This window comes from Cheilinus undulatus, linkage group 19 (assembly GCF_018320785.1).
Source record: "Cheilinus undulatus linkage group 19, ASM1832078v1, whole genome shotgun sequence".
NCBI classification, from domain to species: domain Eukaryota; kingdom Metazoa; phylum Chordata; class Actinopteri; order Labriformes; family Labridae; genus Cheilinus; species Cheilinus undulatus.
In genome coordinates this window covers 23,581,798-23,604,061 of record NC_054883.1, presented here as the reverse complement: position 1 = coordinate 23,604,061, position 22,264 = coordinate 23,581,798, and the positions used below count along the sequence as shown (strand labels likewise).

At 38.6% G+C, this 22,264-nt stretch overlaps 1 protein-coding gene across 1 annotated transcript; it reads right to left on the bottom strand.

The window, feature by feature from the left end:
• Positions 1 to 221: 221 nt before the first annotated feature.
• Positions 222 to 21,870, bottom strand: rab18a (RAB18A, member RAS oncogene family). The gene is made up of 7 exons (XM_041814315.1): positions 21,689 to 21,870; positions 17,415 to 17,470; positions 11,790 to 11,851; positions 9,116 to 9,188; positions 6,323 to 6,441; positions 5,734 to 5,800; positions 222 to 2,594 (listed from the first exon to the last, which is right to left on the bottom strand). Exons 1-7 carry the CDS (start codon positions 21,754 to 21,756, stop codon positions 2,425 to 2,427), a joined length of 615 nt encoding a protein of 204 aa, XP_041670249.1. The 5' UTR covers positions 21,757 to 21,870; the 3' UTR covers positions 222 to 2,424.
• Positions 21,871 to 22,264: the final 394 nt, after the last annotated feature.

Genomic DNA, 22,264 nt, shown 5'->3' with positions numbered 1-22,264 from the left:
CTCTGACTGAGATCCTATGTGGAGATGGGACAAAGCTCCAGAGGGACAGCCATTACTGCAGCCCTCCACCAATCACAGCAGTCTCCCCTTAATGCAAAATGCATGAAAGCCCATTTGGAGTTTGCAAAAAGCAGCTGAAGGACTCTCAGACTGTGAGATATAAGATTCTCTGGTCTGATGTAACCAAGATTAAACTGTTTGGCCTCAGTTCAAAACATTATGTCTGGAGGATATCGCTCATCACCTGCCCAATACCATCCCAGCAGTGAAGCATGATGGTGGCAGCATCATGCTGTAGTGGTGTTTTTCTGGAGCAGAGACCGGTCAGGACTGAGAGAAGGCTGACTGGAGCAAAGTGCAGAGATACCTTCTATAAAAATCTTATTCCATGGTGCTCAGGACCTCAGACAGGGTTCACTACAGCCAAGACAACTCAGGAGTGGCTTAGGGACAACTCTGGGAATCTCTTCAAGTGGACCAGTGGTGGCAGCATCATGCTGTGGGGGTGATTTCCACCCTGACTGAGCTTGAGAGGATTTCTTGAAAACGGCAGAAAATCCCCCAATCCAGGTGTGAAAACCTTGTTTGGTCATATTCAAAAAGACTTGCGGCTGTAATTGCTGCTAAGTAAGTACTAAGTAAAGGGCCTGAATGCATCCTTTTATATTTTTGATTGGGAAAAATATTTTAAAATTGATCCAATTGATGCTTATAAAAATAGGAAATTAGTTTTCATGGGAACAACTTCAAACTGCGACCCAAAAATCTTGCATTTTGTAGCTTAAAAAAGGAGTTTTATTCAGTTTAATACATAGGGAAGTTTGTAGTGAAATATGCATACATTCAGCTTTACAATTCATACAGCAATCACCAACTGAGTTCCTTAAAATACACACATTTACAAGGTATACATGTTCCAACATATTTTCAAACACAAGAAAGAGACTACTATACCAGTTAAATTAGTAAAAGCCTACTTCCTTTTTGTTTAACATACCATTAAATAAAATGGTAAACATATTTGCAAGGTCTTAGTTTAGCTAAATATAGGTTTAGAGTAAAAAGCCGATAATGGCTATTCACTGGACGAACAAAGATGGCACGCAGAAATTCACATGCAATTAAAGAGATAAAAAAATCAAACTGTGACGCTTGTATGCATGTCATTTTCACTGAATTCCACACACAAGATCACACTCTCAGAGCTAGATTTCCCAGATTTTTTCCAAGAACACACGTCAGCATTCAGATCCTACAAACATGGCCAGAGGTCAGGGGTACAGTACATGTATAACTGCTTCTCAGATACAAAAACACACAGATAGGAGTACTGTGAAATCCATTAGCAATGTGGAACACACAGCTTTGTCTTTGATTTTCCAAACCCAGTGGAAACACCCTCATGACTCACTGCCTTGCTTATATTGAACACTTTTCCTTTGTCTCTGTCCAGTCAAACGGATGTGTATGCAAAGCTGTAGCAGTGTGAGTGATATTTCTGATATTATCTGTCTGCGTGAGCGAGTGCCAGTAAGTCGCACTCCATTAAAGCAACTCGTTACAACAAAGGCGTGCAATTTTAAGAGGCTCCCTCTTCTTCGGGCACCCAGTGGAAAGCACGCTGGTGCCAATCTCTTTGATTCATGCACTCTCCAAAACACACCACAGGTTTGAAGTCCAAGTCAATAAAAGCAGTAAAATGTGGTTCCAGACACTTGGTAACTCTATTATATTCTGAAGAAATGAGGCAGTTTGTGGACAACAAAAGAAACACATGATCCAGGCCTTTAGACAGACACTGGTGAGATGGAAAACAGGTCAGCCTGGCTTGATAAGCTTCTCCATGAGCAGGGTAATGTTCAATCTGAAGGGCAGGATCAAGCAAAGATCAGGGCAGAGGAAATACTAATACTGAAGAGAAGTTGGCTTTGCATTGATACAGATGTGCTTGCTAAGGCAAGGTGCTCCGAGGGCGATATGCATGCTGGAGACAAAAAATAAAAGGAAACCTTTGTCAAAACTGTTTCCGCTCTCATTCCTCACAGATTCATCCCTGTTTCACAAGCTTTGGTTGATACTTTTGGACTTTTTTTTGTACTTTTCTAGCATCTGGAACATGTATAGGACATGAGAAGGGCTCAAATTTTGACCAAGGTTCAAAACTGCACAAAAATGCAACTCAAGACAAAAAAAAAAAAAAAATCTGCTGAGATCCATTAAGAGGAAGGCTGAGCTGCAGTTGCATTTTAGCGAAGTGTTATTAGAAAGTGTGCAAAAAGTCTGCATGAGGACAGTCGACCCTCAAGACCTCCACTGCCTTCATGTCTGAGAAGGGAGCTCCGCTCAGGACGACACAGCGATAGGGGGGTTTGTGTTTGCGATCGTGTTTATGTTTAAGTGTTTCTGTGTGAAGGTGTTAGCCGTCTAGACGAGGGAGCAGTAGCCACCACAGGCTCCTCCTCCTGCATCTTCGTCGGTCAGCTGCACTCCTCGACCATGGTTCTCGCTCTGCCATAAACCGGGCGTCTGGATAATCTTCTCCACCAGCTCCTCGAATGCACACTGAACGCCATCCCTGGTCTTGGCACTTGCCTCTGGAAGAAGAGAGCAAAGAGGGAGGATTAAAGCTGGAAAGAAAAGAGATGAAGACAGATACAAAGGAGGAGAGGAAGAGGGGAAAATGTATGAAAAATTTTATTACAGTTATAGTTATTATAGTTTTATTGGAAGAAGAGAGGGATAAAGGGGGGGAAGGGAAGAAAATCCAAAACAAGAAGGAATTCTATCCAGGACAGGCAGAAATATAACTTACTCACTGTTGTTCTGCTTGTTTTCTTTCTTTCTGTGCTGCTTTTCTTTTTCTGTATCTTACTCTTTTCTGCATCTCCGTATTTTCTTATCTGCATCTCTTTCTTATCTTTCTGCATCTCTCTTAACTTTTGCCGTCTTTTGCTGCATCTTCCTCTTCCCCATTTCTGGGCCACCACCTCCTCATTTTCTGCATCTCCCTCTTCTCCTTTCTGTATCTCTTTCTTCTCTTGCTGCATTTCCCTCTTCTTTTTGCTCTTCCTCTTCCTTCTTTCTGCACCTTTGTCCTCTTATTTTTCCTCTTATTTTTACTTCACCCTCCTCTCTTTTCTGCTCCTTCCTCTTCTTTAGTCTTGCATCTTCTCCTTTTGCATCTCCCTCTTTTCTTCTTATGCACCTACTCCTTGTTTTGTCTCTACTTCCTACTCTTCTCTCTTTCTGCATCTCTGTCTTCATTTTCGGCATCTTCCTCTTGTCTCTTTCTGTCTCTCCCCTTGTCTATTTCTGAAGCTCCCTCTCCTCTGCTTCTCCCTTTTCCCCCTCTTTTCCCGATCTGCATCTCCCTCTATCCCTTTGCAACCTTGACACAGCTTGAGCAGATGGCTGGTCAACAGAAGTCTTGTTCTGCTTGAGTTTGTTCCTGGTAAAGTGAAGTTATTTCTTGTCACTCTTATTTTGTTAGATGTTGCTCAGTGCTGAGGTTATGGTGGATTAATGTTGGGGTCTTGATAAAAGATACTATATCAAAGAGTCAGGTCTAGACCTACCCTCACTGTTGGGATAACTGACTGATTGAATATTGCAAATCTGAAGCTCTGAAAAGAGGTTACTGGTGTATTATTAAGGTTGATATGAGCCTGTGGCAGATAGATAAACCTTTTTAAGAACAGCGCGTGACATAGATTACTGGTTCCCAAACTTTTTCCTTGAAGCCTTTCCTTCTTTTGTTTAGGAAATCATGAATCCCCAGGACCCACACAAAAAGCGAAAGACTACTGTCTAAAATTATCATTAATTTAAAGTATTAAGAGTGATAAAACCTCCACATAATAGGCTTAAACTTGCTTGTTCTCACCAAAAGACCAATGTATAAACAGTTAGTGTTTCTAAGATTTCAGTCAAGAGGAAATTCATCCTCTGAGTACATAAGTCCTAAGTGGACATGCATCCATACATTTTATTTTACTCCATTTCACTGTGGGTACATTTAAATGGTTTCTTTATATTTTAAGTTATTTATCTCCTTTTACTGCCATAACAGGGCTGCTTTGCCCACATAATGACATAAATTCTCTGGAAAACTGTCAAAAACCTACAGGTTCTCATGGGAAAATTGGATGTTAAGCATGCTAGTTTAGTCCTGAATGTTTTTCAGACACATATTCGGTTCCATCTAAGCTCCAAAGTGCAACATTTTTCATAAAATGAACATGCATTGTTGAACATTTTTGGAAATTTGTATCGCAATTTGTCATCAGAGAGACTGGTGCATCCTCAGGATAAGAACCACAGTCCTCAGAGGGGTCTAGGACTCTTGGTTGGAAACCAGTGATGAAGAAAATAATGCTTTACATGATTTAGAAACATCACATAGTCCACAGCTGCATTGCAACAACATAAAATACTGCAAACGTTTAATTATTTTGCATATTTTGCTCAGGAAAGTTTAACCCCTTAAAGCCTGAAAACACAAATAATAGCCAGAAAATTCTAATTTTTTGGAACTGAAATGTTCATTTCACTTTCTTCTGAAATATAAAAAAAAAATGAAATTTCCATAAAATTTCACAAATATATTTTTAGTATTTCATTTCATTCATTAGGTGTTTTTGGTAACTGATAATCCACTTGAGGGCATTTTTTTTTTATCATTTATCAGATTGTATTCAGAAGTTTTTTTGAGTAATTTATGGAGCATATGATAGAGGTATCATAAAAGTATGTATCAAATATGCGACAACAGGCGTTAAGGGGTTGAAACAATCTTAGTTTAATACAAAAACTGAAGCTCTATAGGCTAGGACAAAAAAAGACAATGATTAACACACAAACAAAAAAAGGATTACGTTCAATAATTCAGAACGACAACAACTGTTTTAGACTCATATAATAAAAATACCGGGGGTTTAAGGTTTAAGGTTTAAGGTTTAAGGGGAAAAAAATCTTGCATTTCAATGCATATTACTTGAAAAATTCAGAAAGCAGCAATTCAAGTATTGCATGGTCATATGTTGGTAAAACTGCTGCAAAATCCTCACAAAAACAGTCTATTTCTTTGTTTTCAAGCAGAAAAAACAACTTTTTTGGATGCATATAAAAACTGATTGCAGTCTCAAACGTCTCATATCGGGCGGGCTCCTATCTGGATGTCATTATCTGCTGAGCTGTAGAGCTGGACGAGTACGTGGTGGAAAATACTTCAACTATAACTGTCAACCTCCGACACTAACAGTGAACCAAGGAGGCTGTTAAAGGACGGAGTCAACACTCCTTCAAAGACGTGGCATCCAAAAAGTATAATAAAAGCAATAACCGGTGGATGGAGAAATCAATTTTGTTAATAGAGCCACATGAAAATTAAATTTGGGAAATTCTTTTCAAAAATTGGAACTGTTTGGAACAAAATATTTCCATTTCTACAATTATTCCTAAAAATGACATTTAGAGAGCTTAAGTAGATGAAGTATAGGTAGTTCGTAGTTATTTCAGCTTTTTAGAGAAGACACCCACTGAAATTAAGTCAAATAAAAAAGGAGGAGGAAAACATAGGCCCATGGAGGATGTTATATGAACCTGCTTTATAAATAGAAGTATGAGAGCATTCCTCAGAAAGTATGATAGTTATTTCAAAGCTGTTTCCTCCAGTGTAAAGGTCTGCTGTAACTCATGCCCAGCAGGTCTGAGCAGGGAATCCTCCTGACTTACCTATAAAAAGCATGGAATGTTTTCTCGCAAACTTCAGCCCCTCGGCTCTGTCTAGCTCGTGGTTTTCCTAAAACAAAAGAGAGGTAATGGCTTATTTGAGGTCTGCCGGGCGGAGCTGTCAGCTACTGTGGTCGTCACAGGGTGGAGAGGAAAAGTGATTTTCACAGACAAAGAACAGGACACAATAAATTCATAATGCTCTACTTAGTGGGCATTTTTATCCTGGTAAAAGAGAACAGCTGCCAGAAATATGAACGAGGATCTGTCACCGTCATTTAGAGTGGTAATTTGTCAAATGGCTGTAAGCTGACTTTTTCAAAGATAATAATTTTTTCCAGTTACTTTCCTTTTCTTTGAAATATGTGTTGAAACAAAGCTCTGTGCATTTCTAAATCTGGAAAACATTTAAATTTGAAGAAGAGGTAGAAATCAGGTCCATTCAAGGCTTCTTTGATCATCGTAGCTCCAAACTAAGGTTAAAAGTGGGACAGTCTGGGTTTGAACATCAGAATGGGCTGCCAGTTTTAATCTTAAAACCTCGTTATCCCAGGTGGAAACACATTTAACACATCACCACAAACACACTCACCCGATCAATCTTATTCCCCACGAGCATTTTGACCAGGTCATTTCTTGTGCAGTATGTCTCTAACTCGTTGAGCCAGTTGTCAAGCTTGGTAAAGGTTTCCCGTCTCGTGACATCGTACACTGTGACAGAGAGAAAGGAAAATGACAAACTTAAAGAAAATACACGTTTTTATTTCCGAAGTTGGTTCTTTAGCATAAAGTAAGGTATGATAGAATCCTTGATCAGGACATACTTAAAGTCACAATTACAAAATCATTCATTTTTTCATTTTTGTTCATTTATCTTTTGCAATGTGTGCATATCTGTGTGTGGAGAAGAGAGCTAAAGGAAGAAAGCTCAGCAGATTTAAGTTGTTAAAAAATGTATGCAAGTTGGAGAATAGAGAACAAAATATACAGCCTCAGACTGTGCAAGCATGCCCTATTAGTCTATTTCTTCATTATTTTCAATAAAGGTTCCTATGTGGTTTTCTATGGGTCAAGTGTGCATTATAAATGCAAATAACCGCCATCAATCATGTTTCTCTGATTACTGGAAGACCAATATGGTGCTTGTGATTAAAAGTGATTGTGTAGGGGACCCCTGGACCCAATTGGGTCCTTTTAGACCATTTTTAATTGTCAATAGTCAATATTTTTTCTGTGCTAATGCTAATGGCATGAGATTTTCCAAAAGTTTATGGTTTGGATCAAAGGTAAAAGTTGCAAACTCACTTTTCATCACACCTCCACAGTTTGGTGATTTAGCACTTTAGCACTTTTGATGGGACCCGTTTGGCTCCCAAGAGTCCTAAGTGTGAACTTTTGATATAAATATGTACTGCTTAAAAAAAAAAAATGCAGCAAAACCCATGTTGTTAGAATTTACTGACCTATTCAAGTCTCTAATAACGTCAAACCAAACATTCCACTCTGCAATTCATAATTCATGTTTTGCATTTTTCTTGTTAAAATTGGGGGCGCTATAATGACAAAAATGGCATAAAAATGCAAACAATATTTTAAAAATCAATAAAAACGTTATATTTCTGATAAGGACTGGAGCTGGTTAAAAGATTTAAGCTTTAGAAGAGGAAACACATTAATTAATCTGATATTTTTGATATTTTTAGCACTTTCTGAAGGGACCCATTTGGGTTCAAGGGTCCGAAGTGTGAGTTTTTCTGGGTGGACCCTGGAGGAGGGTGGGGCAAGGAAAAATGGTTGAGGAACACTGTGTTAAGCAATATTGATACTGCTAACATTTAAGGAACATTTAAGGAATGTTGGTCAATAAAACTTTGTGTATGGTCATTTAGACATTATAACAGTAAGAAACTTCTTTCTCAAAGGTAAGGCAAAACTAGTGGCACACCGATGGTAAAAAATCAGGGCTGATACCAATGTTTGATCAGCCAATGGCTGGTAATGATGCTGATGTTTTTTCCATTACTTCTTTTGGCGTACTGCCTCACCATGCCATACCAGTACTAAACTGATACAACACAACAGAAAAACATCTGCTACTGACATCAGTTCATGTCCCCATTATTTGCTAATGGCTGATGTTTGTTGGTAGGGCCGATACTGATGTTGAAAGGATGCATCTGTGCAGCCCAGGGTAAAATGTTGTCAAACCTGTGAATTAAGGACACATCAGTGTTTTAAAGCTCTGTTTAATGCTCTCCTTACTTCTCTGGCTGTAGCAGTGACCAGGTTTCTCTAACAAGGAAGCTGCAAGCTATGGCACACTATACTCAGGGCTTATACAGAAAATCTGACATTACATTTAATACTTATTAAGACCCTCTTCATTCATTTTAAGATCCCATCATATCTTCAATTTCTTGACCCTTACAATAGCAGCAGTTATGAATGTATTTTGTGCACACTGCAAAATAAAAATGTGACTACATAGCAAAAGAAGCAGTAGAAGTAGGATTTCTTATTGTATGTGACTTAAACTTCCTCGGGGCATTTTGAGATTAGACTATGAGAGAATAAAAAGACACTGGTTTAATATCATAAAGCAGCAGGCAATGGAAGGACATGTTTTCTACTTAAGCAGCCTAAAAGTAGTCCTACTGCAATGTTAAAGTTTTCTACTGCAGTTAAAACTCAGAAGTAGATCTAAGATCTTACAGTCTTGCATTTAAGACTTTTACAGTTACAAAGTCTTAATTTTCCACTTGGTTTATTTATCAACATTTAATTTTTGGACTCCCCAAGGGATCCTGAAACCCACTTTGGGAACCACTGGTTGGAGCATACATCTTTAGATTTTTGCAAAAATGCCAGGGTGATAAGAAAACAAAACTATGAGAAACAAACATGCTTTGTTTTTATTGATTAAAATATTCAGATCAATTTAAATCTAGAATGAACACCCTTCTAAACATAAAGGACCAGACTTTACAGCATCAGTTTTAAATGAGCACTTTTAGAGGTGACGAAGTCTAGTCTGATAGAATCACAATAGGAGCCCTCAGTGCTATAGGAAGGCACCTAGTGTTTCTATACTGAGCGGTTACAAGGCTGCAGAGGATGTCTGTTTTAGAGGTTTAACTCAGTTCCTGTCTGTGTGTTCATATACATAATGTACATGCATGTCCATATGAGCACTCTGACTTCAGGCAATAAACCAAGGAGAGGCAGGAGTGTGTGCTTGTGTGAGGATCACAGGATGAAAAGCCATCACATCTTTTTTCATAACCAGAGATCTAATCTGTAGATGCTGGGAGCACACACTCACACACACTGTCAGCCTTACACACACAGGTGCTTCAGCTCTGATGGTATCAACTTTTGGACTCACCCAGGATGACTCCCTGGGCGCCGCGGTAGTAGCTGGGCGTCAGAGTTCGGAAGCGTTCTTGTCCTGCAGTGTCCTGAAAAAGAAAAAAAAGACACAAAACTAGTTCAACAATACCGGACATGGTCAAAGGAACAAACTCACAGGGAAGGAAAACAGGCAGGAAAGAATGAGGCTGGGTCTATCGGAGCATGGAGGCAGAAACAGTGTAACACTAGTGCCATCTTCTGGCTACTTGATGGTATAGACAGACTGGAGTCTGACTGCGTTCACTGAAACACTTAAAATTTGTCACAACCTTTGGTTTGTTAGAGTATAACAAAAACAGCATTTTTTAAAATGTGTTCTTAGTATTTACAACATGTTAAGGCAAAATTCACTTTTTCACAGTTTGAACAAAGGTTCTTTCTAAACGTCTCAGGATTAAAAAGAAACTCCAGTCATAGGTTTTTACTAAAAAACTGCTATTATATCTCACACACACACAACCACACAGGACCCACCCAGAAAAATCAAGCACCAATTTTAACTGATTTCAATAAAGAAATCCCAACAAAAAAGGTTGACAGACACTTGTTCTTGCATAATTTCTAGGCATGTAGGAATTCATGTGGACTTTGTTATTTTTTCAACAGATTTTTTCCCATGCACCTGGTAACATGCAAGGACATCCAGAGCACTACAGGGCTTGTACCAATCCTCCTTCCAGCCGATAGTACCCTCAGGCAGCTTAGCTGTCCAGTCTACACCTAACTGCCGCCTAAATTTTTGGCCCATACATGCCTACTGTGCCACAGTCCTGTATGCATACCTTTCAAATACAGCGATGCACTATTATCCGCATGAGATAGGAGTCAGAAGATATTAGCTTAAATATTATTATTATTATTATTATCATTATTATATTAGCCTGCAGATATGAAAATACCTGCCAAGATTTACAGCTGATATATCGGCTGTAAATATCGGCCATGTGCACAGATAGGTTCTGATTTTCAGAGGGATTTTGGGCAGGACCAACAGAAGTCATTCAGCTGAAGTCTCTTTTTTTGTGTTGTGGACTAAGTGTTTTATGGACTAAAATGTAAGGTCTGAACTACATCTATATATCAGTATCAGCAAAAATGAATTGAAATTTAAACATCAGACAGAAAGAAATCCAATACCATACATGTTTATGCACCAATCCCATGCAATTTGGTAAAAAACATTCTGACATTGTCAGATACAACAAGAAGTGACAAGGGTTAAATGTTAAATAACTTTTGCACCATAAATCCTAGCCTCTTTCTTTATTTTCCTCTTGAAGCTAACAGTTGCACCGTTCTAGGGATGCTACAGGAGTGTTTCCTGATGAACCTGGAATTTGTGTTACTTCTCTAAGATTCAAAGATTAAATCCACACAGGTAGATCTGCCCAACTGCTGTATTGTTTTCCCAGAATATTTTGTGAGGGACTGTCGAGCAATGCTCCAATGATCACATGCAATGCTGTGTCAAACTGTGCATGCTTAAACATGCAGATTATTATGGAGACGGCCTCATAATGGAGAGAAACAGAGAAAGAGAGAGCCTGTGATGTGTCCCTCTGTGTCTCTATTACTATTATTAAGCAGTAGTAATCAGGAGGAAAAACCACAAAATGTAACAGAGAGGCTGTACATAACCATTCTATGTACCGAGTTCTGATGAGCCAGTTTTCCACAGCAGTAGGTCCAGAAAGTTTAGACCAATGGCTCTGGTATCAGAATCAGTATCAGGTAGGAAAAATGGTATTGGAACATCCTTAGACTTAATCAAATATGTTTCGAACCATGATTCAAAAAATCAAATGCAAATCTAAATTTGACAGTCTCGGAGCAAACAGAGCCTCACTGATGTATCCCCCTGAAAACTTTAGCAAACCCCTAGGGGGAATCTGTCAAAATAAGCCACGTTACATAAATTGCATGTATATGGAGTGGCAAGACGTTTCACTAATTCTGAAATATTTACATCGATAAAAACATAATGCCAGATTTTTTACTTTTAATAAACTACAACATAAAATATACCATAGAGTAATGCTAAATGAAATGCTGATTTTAATCTGTGGGTTACACTCGATTAGACTAGATCTGACTGAAGTGTAACTGCAAGCACATTTGAAAAAACAGTAGCGTCATAAGCAGATTTTCCTCACCTTACATGCTTTACAGTGTGGAGAGTAAAATCTTGACCCTTAAAATCAGCTTCTGAGGATTTCTGAGACAATTATTTATCTTAAGAATATCAGCTGTCTGGTATAAATGTGAAAGAAAGAAGAAGAAAATCTGAAAAAATATCTCTGGAGACCACCATCACTGACAAAAAAACCAACACATTTTTACAACTTTTCTAAAGTGTCAAAGAAACATTTCATTTTGTCTGCTATGCGTAAATTATCGACACAATAACTTCACTTTGACACGGGAATTTAAGGGTTTGGGTGAGTGGCAGACCATAGTGATTTGTCGAAAGTCTGAGCTTTTTCAGGACAGCATATTGCTGCTCACAACTTAAAGAATTTTTAAAGAGACATGCCAAGACTTTTAAAAAAAAAGCTCTAATCTCTGCTCTGACTGACACACTAGAGAAGAGAATGAGAAACTTGCAATATCATGAGTGACCAAGGAGAATGCACACAGTTTTTACTCACCCATATTGCGAGCTTTGCCTTGTTACCATCCACGGTAATAGTCTTCACCTTGAAATCAACACCTAGACAGAGAAAAGTCAATCAGTCCGTTAGGGTGTCATGCTTTCCTCATCCTCCTTCAGGCCCATTAGTCATTCTTTCACGTTTTTGTGAATGCTGTCAAGAAGAGGCAAGTTTTTTTAAACCAGAACCTTAAAAACGGTTGCAAATTGGTCAGTGAAATTGTTAAAGTAAACCTTATTATAAGCCCTAATTTTTGCAATCAGTGCATCTCTAGTTGATGTACACATATGTAAACCACAGACTCTGAACTTATGTTGACCGCAGCCTTGTGTTCTGGCATTGTGCCCGTTCTTTGTCCCATACTTAAACCGTGAAGGGACTGTTAATTCATATTCATCACAAAGGGACAGTTCTGTCCTAGACTAAAACAAGTGCATATTTGTATTCAAATAATAAAACCCTGCACCTGTGCTACAGCTCAGACAGCAATGATTCACCTCTGTAAATCCACCAGCTCTCAAAGGAGCAGACATTTACACGAGAATAACTACATTGTCCCCTTTCCCCTCAACAAGTAAATCTCCTGTATTGCTTTTGTGCAGAGTCCCGATGTGTCTGGACGACATGTCAGCCACAGTTTTAGCATCCACTGACAGATTTAGCAGGGAGGCGCAGACTTGTGACAGGCTTGTTTTCACATCTGGGAAGTAGGGAGGGAAGTTAAAGTTTAGAGTCAAAACAGACTAGGAGAAAAGTGGACATGAAAACAAGCTGAGGATATATGGCATACAGTACCACGCATAAATATAGAGCCTGTTCTCACAGTAAATCACAACAACTGGCTCTTCCTCCTGACCAGCAGGGTTGCTCAGATACTGCTGCCAGACGCATGTGGAGAGGAGTTTACACTCACATTTCTGGACCAGTCTGTCCTGATTTCATTTAGTACACATGCCTCTAACAGGGAGCACACAGTAAGGCATCTGTTTGCAATATTATAACACAACAAATTATAATCTTATTAGGCCAATCTGTTCATGATGTACCGCATACAGTCGTTTATTATATGTAGGAAAATAATGGACTCAGAGTTTGCTGTATAAAATTTGTCTAAAACTTCCCAATTCAGTTCTCCTTTTTTATGAAATCAGTAGGATGACAATGAAAAAACTTTATTAAAAAGTTTTCAGCCAACTTGTTTCACAACATCATTCAGTCATTTCATGATTGTTTTACTTTTATAAACAAACCAAGCTATGAATTTTGGTCAATTAGCAGCTAAGTTAGCAGAGACACACCTAAATACCCACTGAAGTGCATCCAACACTCTTTTTTCAAACATTTTAATGGTTATTGAGTGCGCAGGAAAAGTGTATAGAGTCTGAAAGAGAGACTAGAGAGTTAGGGATGATATGTGGTAAATGGCTGGGGATGGGATTTAAACAGAGAGCTGTTGCTTAAGGGGCCCAAGGCGATGAAACTGGGACATGTGATTCATCCACTGTGCTAACTGGTATCCTGAGACACTATTTCTTCAATGTTAAACTGCCACATAGTGTTCTCAGCTGTTACTGTTGGAGAAAAGAAGACCTTAGATGAATCATGTAAAAGCATAATTTGAATGCACCAATACCCAAAACCTGTATTGGGTATTGGTGCCGATACCAGGCCTAAGTACTTGAAGTCAAACACTGCAGATATTGTAGAGCAGTGATCATCAACTGGCGACCTGAGGGCCACATCAGGCCCCCCACATCTTCCCAAGCGGCCCCCAGTACATTACTGTAATCAGAAATATGCAGGGGATAAATATGTTGTGGTTTCTCAGTTTTTAAATTCCCTACAGATATCAAATAAAACCCCAAAGCAAATGAGATTGAAACTACTTTATTGGGATTGGTTAAATGTTTGATCCATTCTACAGAAATCTACCTTTCAACCATTATTAGCATGTAAGATTTATAATAAACAAATGCTTATCAGTTCATTCTTGGTTAAAAAATTTTTTTAAACTGAGGTGTTCTTGTCTAGAGTCAAACTCAGTGATGAAGAACATAACAGCCCCATAAATATTCTGATAAAATATCTCAATCGCCCCCCTGTGGCTGGCTCAGGTATAGGGACTGATCTCACTTTTTATATTTGTTTTAAAAATGTTTTTAAAAACTATGCTAATTGGATCAAAATGTCTATCTATTTGAGTTTATTTTAAAGTCCGGCCCTCAAAGCATCCATCAAGGAAAAGCTGGTCCATGTACAGATGTAGGTGATGACCCCTGCTGTGCAGTTTGCAGATTCTGCACCCCCCTCGTCTATTTTCTGCAACCTTCATCCCCGTCTTTCTGCATCTTTGTCTTTCTTTTTTCCTACACCCCCGTTTCTCTTTTTCTGCACCTCTATCTCATTACAACCTTAGCACTGATGGATTGTCGACATAAATCTAATTTTGCTCAAGTTTTGTTCCTGTTAGAAGGAAGTTCCTCTTTGCCACTGAAACTTAGTTAAATGTTGCTTAGTGCTGAGCTCATTGTAGAGCACTGCTGGTTCTGTCTGTTTAAATAACATAACAAAGAGTACGGTCTAGACCTGCCCTCCTAGGTAACTAGGGCTGAACAAATAATCTAAATGCAATCTTTTTTCCCAATATTACAATTGTGGTTTACTATGCTATTATTATTAGGTTCTTCATCTCAGGTATTTTTCAACAAATTCAAGCAATAAAACATTCAATATCATGACCTACATTCAGTCAGGAACACTCCCATAATTCATTTTACCATTTTATTGTAAAATGGATATACAGTTTTACTTGGCAGAGAAGGCTCTGCTCTAAAAATGCTCCCTGGGTTAGTCAAGCAGCATGCTTTGACTTTCCAAGGAGTGCATTGCTAGAAACCCCCTTATGGATAGACACACTTAAGACAATATATACTGAAAACAATGAAATAATTTCTGAAGTAATTCATCCATAATAGCATGACTCTGAATATGAGGATGCAAAAAGCTTTAAGCTATAAAGGAGGAGGCTGGGGTGGAGGAGGTTCAGCTTTGCCAGCAGCAGGGATTAGTGAGAAGTACATCATTTTTAAATGGACCACTGTGTTGAGAGGAAGAGCTGTGATTGGCTGTGGGAGCTGTGAGGCAATAATTGGTAACAGCTGGCTATCAGCTGACTGTGGCTGGGGCTATGCGTTCCATAAACTAAGGCTAAGCTTCATCGATATTAGACAGAATGAACTAGGGCAATGAAATAATCTTCCTGAGATTATTTTTAACACCAGACTTAAAAGTGTTGCGCTGGTGGTATGATACAACTATACTGAGAGCAAAGCAATACATCCTACACTAAACTAAATAATAAGCTGTTCACAGCAGAGGAAATTGTGAGTCAGTGACAGACCATGTTATCTCTCTTTCACTTCTGCAGTGACTGTACCCAGAAGAATCAAGCTCAGAAGAGTCACTGATCACACTCCCCTATCACATACTTCTTGGCCAATACAGTGTGTGCTAACAGAACACCAGACTGAGAGAAATACAGCTCCAGCTGAACTTTTTGAGGTGATAGGGTTGAAATCAAGTGATTCTGGATTTTAAGTGTTTTTTGTCTGATGTGAGGGAGCAGGAAAAAATAAGGGAGGCTTGAATCCAATAAAGTCATCTGTTTGGCAAACTTGGAAATTTGGCGGGATAAAACAGAAGCTATCCAAGTCTTGACCTTGTTTTAACTGTTTTAACCTCTCCTTGAATCTGTGTTTTTGCTTGACAAAGAAACCACTGTGAGCCTTTACAAAAGCATGCTGGTTACGATAGGAAAAAACCATGCCAACGAGGAAATAAATCGTACATTTTAATGAGTACAAAACATCAATGCTCTTTCTGGTTATTACAGCCTCAAGGCCCTGTGTCCTTGGTGAATGAAGTGATTTGTTGCATTAATAGGAGATGATATCATCTGCAGGTCCAACAATATTTGGAGGAACCTTCAACTCCAATGTACCAATAAGCTAAAAGTTTTACCAGCCTTGTCTGCAGCAAAACTCCAATTTAAGTTTGAAATAAAACAAATAGCTTTTCAGACTGGAAGTACAGGGTTTATCCTGGTAATTTTCACTTTCAGCCCACCATGTGCTCACACCATCTGTCTGCAAATGTCTGCACGGAAAACAATTCAACAAGTTGACCTTGTTTCTGATTCAAACATTACAAATACAGGGTGTGCAATTACAAATGATTGTGCAAATTTGAGCCATTGATCGATGTTTAATGTAATTTACATATCTGCCAGCAGTCTCATACAGATCTGGAGACCAGGATGCAGATTTAAATCAGTTTATTATGACTATACTGAATGTGGGAGCCATTGTTCTCTGCAACGGTTGTCTGCACTGCCTAAAAACTGAACCTTCAGCTTTCTCAGACAATTAAATGCACCAATATTTGCTGTCAAAAAGACTGTTCTAAGTTGAACAGCAAATGACTGTCATACTGAAAGAACTGCTCTCTGTTTCATCTTATGAAATGCACTAGGATTTATAATAAAATGCAATCAAGAACAACAGCTCTGCTACATATTCTACCTTACAAAGCTTAAAATGACCAGTGATTGTTTAAATGGTCAGACTGGATCTTAAACTCGTTGTGCGACTTAAGGTGACCTTACACCTAATGACTTTTCCTCAGATTTCAAAGTTGCAGACAGAATCCCAAAGTCGGAGTAAAATCATGTGAGTCTTGCTAAAGTTGTGTAAAAAACTGCTTTTTAACATGCATTCAGATGGGGCATCGGGTGTTCCTGCAGCCAGCCTCAAGTGGACACCCGGGTATAGCAATTTTTTGCACTTCTGCATTGGCTTCATTTTTGAGTACTGGAAGTTCCCGCTTGGTGTGAATGCACAGCATCAAACACTTACATCAAAAGGTAATTCACAAATTATCAGAGGTCCCCAGGTAATACTAATCCCATACGAATAGTACTATAGTTGCATTGCTGGCAAATCAAACAATCTCAAATGAACTGAAACAAAACATAAATATAAACCCACAGCATTCAGCTTACCATACTTTTAAATAAGCTGTGTTTATGAGTGGAGCAGGAGTGTTGCATCACATTGCTCCAGGAAGCGGTTGTACTAGTCTCCTCTGCATGTTAGCTTTTCACAAGTAACTGTAACAACAGTTTGCTTACCTTGCAAACACTGCTAGCAATGCTTCCTGTGTTGTTAGCTTAGGTGTTACATAAAGACCTGTCAGTACAGTGGCTATGGTTTTAAAGATGATCTCTGAGTGATCAGTATAATATCAAAAGTATTTCTCTAGAATCAGACACCCAAACTTTTATTCCAACCATACATGAGTTGTTGAGGTCGTCGTCTGTTTGTATTGTGATTAAATGCATTATACTCAACTTTATTTGTAAAACCTTTCTCCCTTTTGTAATGCAGTATATTAGAAACCCTGACAGTTTAACACAGATCAGTCTAACACCAATGAAAATTCTGACTTATTCTGACTCTCTGGATGATGATAGTCTTATAGTTGTCACAACCTTCTGACACACAATCTCATTTTCATTGTCAATGTCAATTTCCTCTTTTAAGTAATGACCTCAGTGTTACTCACCTATCGTTGCTGCCTGTTCAGGATCAAATGTGTCATCCGTGAATCTCAAGAGGAGACTGTGGACAGGAAGAAGGGAAAAGTAGATTAAAAACCATTATAAGCTATTAACACAAAGAGGAGAATGGCTTTTAATCATTTTATTTCATACAGCTTAGCCATCTCAGGGTCTTTGGATCAGATTTCTAATCCCTTTGTTCACATAACCTTTCCCGTGGCACCAGAATTATCAAATTTCCTATCTCTATCTCTTTCTATTGATCACTTCATCCTTCACTTGCATTACGTGTACCAGCTCTGGATGATATCACTGTCAGATTACAGTCAGGAGGGTCAGGGTTCATTTCTTAACTCTGACTCATCAAGAGCATAGACTTTAATCACAGCCTTGATGATTGGGATAAGCTGACTCCTTTCCTCTGACCCGAGCATGATTCTCTTGTTTTTCTCATGGATCATCAGGAGGGATGCTGGAGAAATGAGTGTTTATTGTTTTGGGTCTATACAGCCGATGAACAGCGCCTGGAGACAGCCAAGTTTAGAAATCATTCTGTGTGGGTCATTTGTTCGAGTAAAATGAAACTTGTGTATCCCTGCCAAGTATGATGGTTTAAGGCTTTCACAGATTGCAGGGAAACAAGTTAAACATCTGTTAGCCACTTAAAAATTAGTCCAGTCAGAGAAACTACTAGACAATAGCACAACTGGCATAGAGTAATTCAAATACTGACATTTGAGACTAATTATACTCTGAATTGGTTTATTGTATTAAGCAGAAATCTATTAAATAATAATAAGGTACTGCTTTCTGGAAAAAACCCCATGGACTGTAAACAGTATAGCACTGTTTTGTCGAAATACAAGCAAACCTACGGTAGATTTATATTCTGGAATGCATAAAGTCAATACTTTTGTGCTAAGTCAAAACAGAGAATGCAGCGACTGCTGGAAAAAAAACAGGTGCAGACATAAGATTCAAGGTACTGCCAAAAAAAAAAAAAAAAAAAACTCAAAACAAAACAAAACAAAAAAACCCAAAACAAACAAAAAAAAAGTGAGTTGCGTAGCTCTTTCCAGTGGGTCGCAAAAGTGTGGATGGGATTCATACTTTTTAATTAACTCAGTTTACTTCAGCATTTCAACTTATAAACCTCCTTCCAGGATATTAGTGTTTATTTTCCCAAGACAACAAAGTAATTCCTTTCTATGCTGTCTAAGGAAAAGGGAGAAAAATATTAAGCATGTGCATGCACGACCTTCTGTAGCTTTGCTTTTAAAATGTTGTTTACTTCCACTTCCTTGTTTTGTTCCTCCTTGCACTTTGGCCCATCCAGGGTCCAGACTGCAATTTTTGTCTTTAGATACATTTTAGTGATGGAATTAAAAAAAAAAAAATTGGATCAGGGGATTCCTGATGCCCAACTAATTGAGAATCACTGCTCTAAAGCACTTTCCAAATAGTTTTACAAGGCACCGGTTTGCTCAGGTGATAAAGAAGGCTCCTGCACTATGGTCGTGGGATTGATTCCCAGTTTTGACGCTGTCTGGTGCATGCCTTCCCCCATATTTCCTGTCTATCTTCAGCTGTCCTGGCCTAAATAAAGGCAAAATCCAAAAAGTTATCTTAAATTGCGTTAAAGTCTTTGATAGGATAAGTCTACTCATGTGTTGCCTGGACGATAACTGATGTCCAAAGGCACCAGCTGGACTAGACTTTCCTTTGGCACATTTTTGGATATCGATGGTAAGACCATGTGTCCAATTCTGGCATGTTCAGGAGAGCAGGGATGGGAGGATCAGCTGCTGAATATGAGAGCAGCAGCGGTGCTGCTACGGGCATTTGATCCGATCCAGCTCATGGCATACAGGGTACCCGACCTAGTGCGTTGAACTAGATCGGGCATGCCCCGATCGTGGTAGTGGAGGGGACAGCTGGGAAGGTACCTGGAGAGGCGGTGGAGGGGCCTGGCACAGGCCATGGCCATCAGGAGGCTGGAGCAGTGCAGGGCCAAGGATGACGCAGATATGCTCCCATACCTGACCTGACAGGATAATTGTTGTTGAATCGAACCATGAGACTATGAAGATGCATGATCGATGATGAACATGATCGGCTGGGCTGATCGGATCAAATTACCGATCTCTGATCAATTAAAAATGTTTATATCCCATTCGATACATATAATCAGCATCAGGACAACCCTGTTTAAAATACCGCTTTCCCTGGTTTTCTTACAAACACAGATAACACTTTCTAACTTAAAATTGAGGAGACACTAACAAAACAATGCATTGTTTTCTTATGAATAGTGAAACTGGTGACATCTTACTGTTTGTATGAAAAGGATTTCTGCTTCTGACAGTGCTCTCAACAGACAAATGGAGTAATCAGCCAGTGGGCAAAAGCAGCAAACTAGAAGGGTTTAAAAAGCTTGCTACCCTGTTTTTTTTAAACATAGTCAAGTACAAGTAATGAGAGGGATGTTTCGGGAAATTTGTAAGCATCTAGCGTGATTGAATAATTAAGCATCAATTTGTGGTGGGAATTCAGTTATGCAAAAGGAAACAAATATTAGTGGTTTAACATAAAAAGCAATCTAATAAGAGAGTGTACCACCTTTAATGATGAAATTGAAAGCAAACTTACAGTTTAGAACCTTTGTCACAAACCTTACACAACTGCCAAACCATGAATAATAGTTATATCATGCATATTGCAAAGAAACATTTCCATCTAAAATTACTTTAAGTTGATACACTGTTGAAATTAATCTAAAATGTAGAGGAAAAGCTATTTCATCAAGTTCACAACAGGAAAAACGTCACCAGCTGTTTTTAGTGAAAAGTGGCTGACAGCCGGCCCTGCTCTGATGGATAAAATATAGAAATGCATGATATCCCTATGGGCAGTTATGAAAATGTATGCGGATATTTACAACTGATTGGTGATAAAAAATTTGCCTATATCAGCTGTAAGTATTCACCATATGAACAAATATGTTTGTGATGTTTTATGCTGGACCAACAGACCTAAGTGAGCTTAGGTCAAAACTACATTTAAACATCGCTATTAAAATCAGTATTGGCTACAATTTGTTTGTCTTCAATAATCAGCAATATATATATACAGGGGTTTTACTGGTAATTTTATAGAAAATTAATTGCTTGTAATAATGGGCATAAACATAGTATCATATAAAATACAGCCCACTGCAAATTGAATCTTACTTGGCAGATTTTGGTGAAATTTTAATTGCCCACCTATTACTCATGCTGGTTAATTATAGACTACTGCACTAACGTATCAGACAATTCTTTATTTAAGGTGTTAGAATTGAAAAATCAGATATCACAGCATCTTTAATTTGGTGTAAAAAGCAAGCATAACAGATAATATATCTTAAGAAAAAAATCAAATCCACCCTACATGTGTTGCTGCTTCAGGCAGCTCATTATCCATGTACAGTACAGTGAGAGGCAGGTGGTGCTGGATACCATAGCCTGCAATGTTATGGTTGATGGCTCAGGCTGTCTAGCAGGATTCTTTCATGCAGTCTACAACACATTCATGGGGACAAAATAACATGAACTAGTCTGCTGATATACAAAACATTATTATTAACAGACTAATGGTGAAAACGCAAGACTCAACTTTGAATACCAGGCTGGTTTATGATGGCTAACAAGGAGCTCTGAATACCTAATTATGGAAAAAAACATCCATGTGGTCAAAATAATACAACAGTTTCCCATTTAGAGAGGGTTGGGTATTCTATGAATTTGTAGTTGTGTTTATTTTTACATGTAAGACACGGGTTACTGAAGGAAACTAGCGCTGAAAATAGAGTAAATAAAATCAGAAATAGGGATTACTCCTTGACTAGCCATCATAATTATCTACAGCGACTAACTACCCATCATATCTTTAGTCTAAGCTGCTAATATTTAGGTTCAGCTTACGTAAATGGCCGAGTACAGCCATGAAGACATGGCAGGAAAGTGATCCCGATTGCAACATCTTCAACCAGCTCTGTGAACAAAGATGATGTTACATACAGCTACTGTGAGCTAGCTTATGTTAGCTAGACATGTATCTCTACATGTGCTATTTTAGCTGTAAATACCCCGGTCTACTATCTCCTACAAAGAGGACATCCCCTTAAAAACTCTATCATCTCATCGCTGTACATTTTGGGTTTTCCTGCTAAGCTAACGCTGGCGAGCTAACGCTAACAGGGAGCCACGACATCATTTTCTTAGAGATATCTTAAGCTTACCTTGACTTGCCAACACCACTTTCTCCTATTATTAATATCTTCAGTGTCGTTAGAACGTCGTCTTCCATTCTTCCTTCACAGTAAGCAGTGTTACTGTCGATAAAACGGCTAAAACAGCCTTTTTAGAGACGTTCCCGTGGAACTTGCGTCCCTGTTTACAGCTTCTAACAAAGATAGTTTGATGGTAAGATGCTCACTCCAACCATATCCGCTGTGACTTTTGGTACTTCCGCTGCACACCGTGTCTGATTAGCTCATCTGTATAGTTACTCAATAAAGCGGAAAATACAGTAATATCTGATTCATTCGTATTTACAAGCCTATTTTCCTGCTACCTTTAGTAAAATCAATTTACAGATTAGGACGAAATTACCAGCTCCACAAAGGAAAATTATTTTTCTGCTAACACTTTATTTTGGTGGGCCTGATTACCTTGCAATTTTATAGTAATCAGTGTTATCATCAGGTGATTTCTCAGTAATAAGTTGGTAATTACCTAGTAATTAGTCATGAGCATTTACCAAGTAATAACTTGGAATTTTGGTAATGTTACACAAGTATTTACGTAGTAATAAT

What these genes read in the sequence shown, in the direction of transcription:
- rab18a (XM_041814315.1), bottom strand. Translation starts at nt 21,756, where the DNA reads ATGGAAGACGACGTTCTAACGACACTGAAGATATTAATAATAGGAGAA. An exon ending in AGTGGTGTTGGCAAGTCAAG is followed by an intron (nt 17,471 to 21,688) that starts GTAAGCTTAAGA and finishes TCCTGTCCACAG; the next exon opens with TCTCCTCTTGAGATTCACGG. An exon ending in AGGCAAAGCTCGCAATATGG is followed by an intron (nt 9,189 to 11,789) that starts GTGAGTAAAAAC and finishes TTTCTTTTTCAG; the next exon opens with GACACTGCAGGACAAGAACG.